The sequence below is a fragment of the Physeter macrocephalus genome, chromosome 13 (genome assembly GCF_002837175.3).
Source record: "Physeter macrocephalus isolate SW-GA chromosome 13, ASM283717v5, whole genome shotgun sequence".
Taxonomy (NCBI): Eukaryota; Metazoa; Chordata; class Mammalia; order Artiodactyla; family Physeteridae; genus Physeter; species Physeter macrocephalus.
In genome coordinates, this window is record NC_041226.1 from 86,747,826 (window position 1) to 86,752,507 (window position 4,682).

Here is a 4,682-nt window from a genome sequence, read left to right on the forward strand (position 1 = left end):
CCAAGGGTGCGCAAGGGCCACGCCTGTGACTCACAGTTAAGGAGGCTGCCCGCGGCCCTCCGCACAAGGCGGGCCTCTGGGCAAAGGGCAGCCCCGTCTGGCCCTCATCAGACCGCATCCTGTTTGTGTTGGGCCTTTTATCCACGTGGTCCACGCTGCGCCCTCCTTCGCCACCAGGTCCCCAGTGGAATCCCAGGGTCAGGAATGGGCCACAATCAGAGCACGCCGCACAAGTGCACCCAGGGGGCCTACATAAGGCGGGGAGAACCCGGGGGCCACACCTCCTGGACAGGAGCCCAGAGCAGCTCTGCCCAGCCCGGCCCAGGGTCCAGCTGCCCTCCTGGGAGCAGGCCTACAGCATGGGGAGTACAGCCGCCCCACCCCCAGCAGGAGCCCCGCTCAGGCCCTCCTCCCGGTCAGGAGCTGGGCAGGCAGTAGGAACCACGGGCACCCACCGGGCTGGGAAGGCCCAGAGAGGTGGAGACCAGCACCTCATCTTGCAGCCCAGAGCAGCACAGAGATTGGCCCCTGCAGGGCTTGGCCCCTGGTCTTGCATCTGTGCTGGGGCCCAATTTTCGGTGTCGAGTGTCCCAAGCTTGCACTAGGCTCTTGAAGAGGTCCATGGTCCCCCCAGAGGGGAGAAGTGTCACTGCCTCCTGTGCAACAAGATGCCCCCCCCTTCTTGAGACCCAGAGGCCATTCCCAGGTGGATTCATCCACCAGATGGAACCCCACCCGGTCCCAAAGCTGTCTGCATTGCTTTCTATGGGGAGGAAACACCTTGCGAAAAGCCCCCACTCCATCCAGGCCCCGATGGAGAGGCTTCCCTGAAGCAGGTGAGAGGTTGCTCCAGCCTCAGGGGATGAGGGAAGCTTAGGAGGACTGGATTTGGGAAGAGGAGGGCTGCTTTTATGATTTTTTTTTTTTTTTTTTTTTTTTTTACGCTTTCTGGCTGAGTACACTTTGAAATGTCTTCAAGGGAGCCCTTTCTGGAAAGAGCTCTGGGGAGTCTGCGCTATCTTCTCCAGAGCCCACTCTCTTTATTCTAGCCTCGGTTCTACTCCTCAGAGGACCAGCCAGCACAGACTCACCGTGGTCGTTACCAAAAAGGCTTCCTTTGCGAGGGAACGAGCAATTATTGCCAAGGCAGGGGCGTTTTGGGAAGCTCTATTTCTGTTTCAAATCCCCCGTGGACCGCCACCCTTGGGGTAGAGTGGCAATTCCTGCATCAGGTCCAATTAGACCTGGGCTAGCGTCCCAGCTCTGTCACTTACAAAACTGTGACAAGTTTGGGCAAGTCACCTGTTCTGAGACGGCTCCCTCCTCTGTAAATGGGGATAAGGGACGCCCTCCTGTGGGAGGGACGGCATCGGGTACGGACGGAAAGCACTGCCCACAGGCCTGGCACGCCGACAGGCCCCCCGGCCATTAGGATCAGGAAGCCCAGAGCCTCCACTTTCTAGCTGTGTGGCCTGGGCACAATTGCTTAGCCTTTCTGACCGTGCGCTTGCCCGAAAACAGCGCGAATAACCGTGCTTACCATAAGGTTTCTCGTGGAGATAAAGTGCAACCGCGCGAGTAGAGGTTCTGCTCGCAGCCTGGCGCACGGGTGGTGCTTGGCAGGGACCGGCGGCCGCTCCTCTCCAGGGGGACGTCTGAGTTCGGCCTGCTTTCAGGAGCAACTCGTTTCCACGTCACAGAGACATTAGCAGAGCGTCCCGGCCAAACAGCTTAAGCAGACCCATTCATCACCAAGTTGAAAACTAAGTGGGATGGATGCTATCAACTTTCTAGCCCACGGCTCTGAGATGATGTGGCCCAGGAATCCGTAATTATCATACAGGAGAAATGAGCCCAAGCGTGCCCGGCTCTGCCGGGGCTGTCTGTAAGCCATCCTAGCAGCAGCGTGTTAAGAGCGCTCCGTCGCCAAGGCCGTCAAAGATTGCAGGAGAGGGAGGACCAGCCTAATTGGCGCGCTCGGCGCCCGAGCCTGCGAAGACAACAAAGGCCTGGTTCCCCGACAGGGTGACATTTCCTCTCGCCGCCTGCGAGCTGGGCTCAGCCGAGCCACCAGCTTACGCCTTTGATGGCTGCCTGGGCCCTGGGAAGTGTGCTGTGGCCCAGGCGTGCGGCACGTAACCCTCCTCTCTCTCCCCTGGACCAGATGATGAGCCCTTACTCGCTGCCCTACCTCCTCTTCCCGCCGCTGGGTGCCTGTGCTGGACACAGAAGAGCCCGTGGACGCCGTGGGTGGCATCGGAGGCGAAACGAGCTGGGCCGACCTGGCGGGGGGAGGGGGGGAACGCCACTTCCCCTGGGGCTCCCCTGGGTGGCCGAGAGCGCCACACCCACACGCCCTGCTCGTCACGGCCCAGGAGCCGCCCGACGTTGGGCGGAGCGTGTGCCGGCTTCACGCTGAGACCCGGGAGGCAGCAGGACGATGGCAGTGAGGCCACCGGCTTCCTTCTGGGTGACGGCGAGAAAGCTGGTGGCCTGTTAGGGACCCTGGCAGAGGAGCTCAACGGCTACAGCAGGGAGAAAGGCGGCTTCAGCTTCTGCTTCGGCCAGGGGTGAGGGGGCCAGAGCACCCCAGAAAGGGCTCCTCCGCGACCCACCCCCCCGCCCCGCCGTTTCCATTCCCATCTTCTCCTCGAGCCTCAAAGACCAAGATGCTGAGGAGGTGTGGGTATTAGTATAATGAATTATAACAGGAATTATAATAGCAGTGGGTTTGGTTAGGTGGGTGCTTCCTTTTGATTTCCAACTTTGCCGAAGCAAAATTCTGGATGGTGTCAAAAAGGAGGTGACCAAAAGCAAGTCCCAGTTAAGAAGAGAACGTTGCTGCTGGTGGAGCTCCCTGGCGGACTGTTGCGTTTCAGCCCGCTCCCCTGGGGGGGCTGGCTCTGAGCAGTCCCCTGGCCCCGGTGGCATGGAGCCGAGGATGCCTGAGGATACCGTTGGGCCCTGAATATGAATAGGCGGAGCTGGCCCTGCTGGCCCCGAGTTGAAGGTCAGGGGACTGAGCGATTACAGTGGGATAATCAAAGTTTTGACCGCCTCCATCGACACGTCTGTGGTTGACATCCAAAGTGCAACTGTGAGCGAGCACATTCCACCGGGCACAGAGTATGGTTCTGAAAGTTTAACGACGGAAAAAAGAAATCTTGTTCTCCATTCCATTAACACAACATCCCCCTGGCAAGAAAACCTCATCCCGCTGGTGTTGAGATGCCATTCGGAACCACCGGCCCATCCCCTTCTGACAACTCTCCTTCTCGGTGGTGCGGCATTTGCCAAGCCAAGAGTCCCGTGGGATATGAACGAGGAAGGAATACACTTTTGCTGTAGCAAGGTTGCATTGCCAACGGTCAGACTAGGAATGTGTTGTATCTTTTGAAATAAAAGTTGCAACAACTGCAACGCTGTAATGGAAAGCCCGCCTGACTCTTGGCTACAGGTCCTCTGTGCCCCAGGAACTTGGCTTTCCTGAGCTGCAAGTGCCTTAACTTTGGAGAGATGGAAATCGTGTTGCATGTACCCACACACCCCTCCCAGCATCCCCTTAATTGGCAGTTGGTAAAATACCGATGGCCGACGGGATAGGGAAACACACACACACGAAGTGCGTTTTCCTCTCCCACTAGATTGCTCTCTCGCGGGTTTTCTCAAAGCCGGGAGCGTTCTGAAAACAACTTCTCTACCCCGAGGGAGGCCGGCGCTGGGCCTGGAGTGGCTGCAGCCCGGGCGTGAGGCAGAGCATCTCTCTCAAACGCTGCTCTGGTGTGTCCTGCATCCCATCCCGAGTCAGAAACGGCAATCTGATGCTGCTCACTCCTGGGCCGGCTTCAACTGCTGAGATGAGAACCTGTATTGATGTTCCCATGGCAACCTCTCCCCTCCTCCTTTCGAGCTATTGCTTTTGCCCCTGTTCACAACTGAGTAATTTTCCATCGAGCTGTCACAATTAATTGGTAGATTTTTATTAGCCTTCTAGAACCACACCGGGCAGGGCCCAGCTTGGCACCTTGGAGCATTTCACGGTGTTTTCCGTTCTATTAGAGACATATCCCCCAGTAGCAGCTCTCAGTCCTCGACAGGCAGAAAGCCACTTCATTAAGGGGTGACGGATCTGAGCCACAGAAGAGGCGGGCTGACTGGGGAGCAGAAATGGGCTGGAGAGATGGGACGGGAACACAGGAGTCAGAACATCACCTTATGCGGAGGCGAGCTGCCTTCTCCTGGGGCTCCTCCCTGCTTCCCCCCCCCCCCCCGATGCCTTGGTATACGTGTCCTGGGGCTCAGGGCCGCTGTGACAGGGGCCAGACAGTGACACTGAGTCTGGGAGGCACATCGTACTCTTTGTCCTCTGCCACTGTCGAGGAAAGGATGATCCAGGATGCCTCCTGCTGACGTGACAGACTGACAGGGGTGGGTCTTTGTCTGTTGGTGAAAGAGGCAAACGCTCAGCCCTCAAGCCACGGAGGGCAAATCTCAAGAAAACGAGCCCCAGTGTGTCCATAAAGGACAGCCCTGGTGCTGAGACTGTACAATACAGGGCGGCCGGGTGAAGTAAGTACGATCCCAGCCCAGGCTCGCAGCCAAGCATGTGCTCATTGCCACTCTGTTAAGGGCGGTGCGGGGGCAGCAACCTGGATTACCCCATCCCTTAGCTCATTTATACA

General features: G+C 58.1%; 1 protein-coding gene across 1 annotated transcript; it reads left to right on the forward strand.

Moving 5' to 3' along the window:
• Positions 1–2,164: 2,164 nt before the first annotated feature.
• On the forward strand, positions 2,165–2,574 carry QRFP (pyroglutamylated RFamide peptide). The gene is given in 3 exon segments (XM_007131005.2): positions 2,165–2,217; positions 2,219–2,396; positions 2,398–2,574. Coding segments are annotated over 3 exon segments (408 nt in total).
• Positions 2,575–4,682: the final 2,108 nt, after the last annotated feature.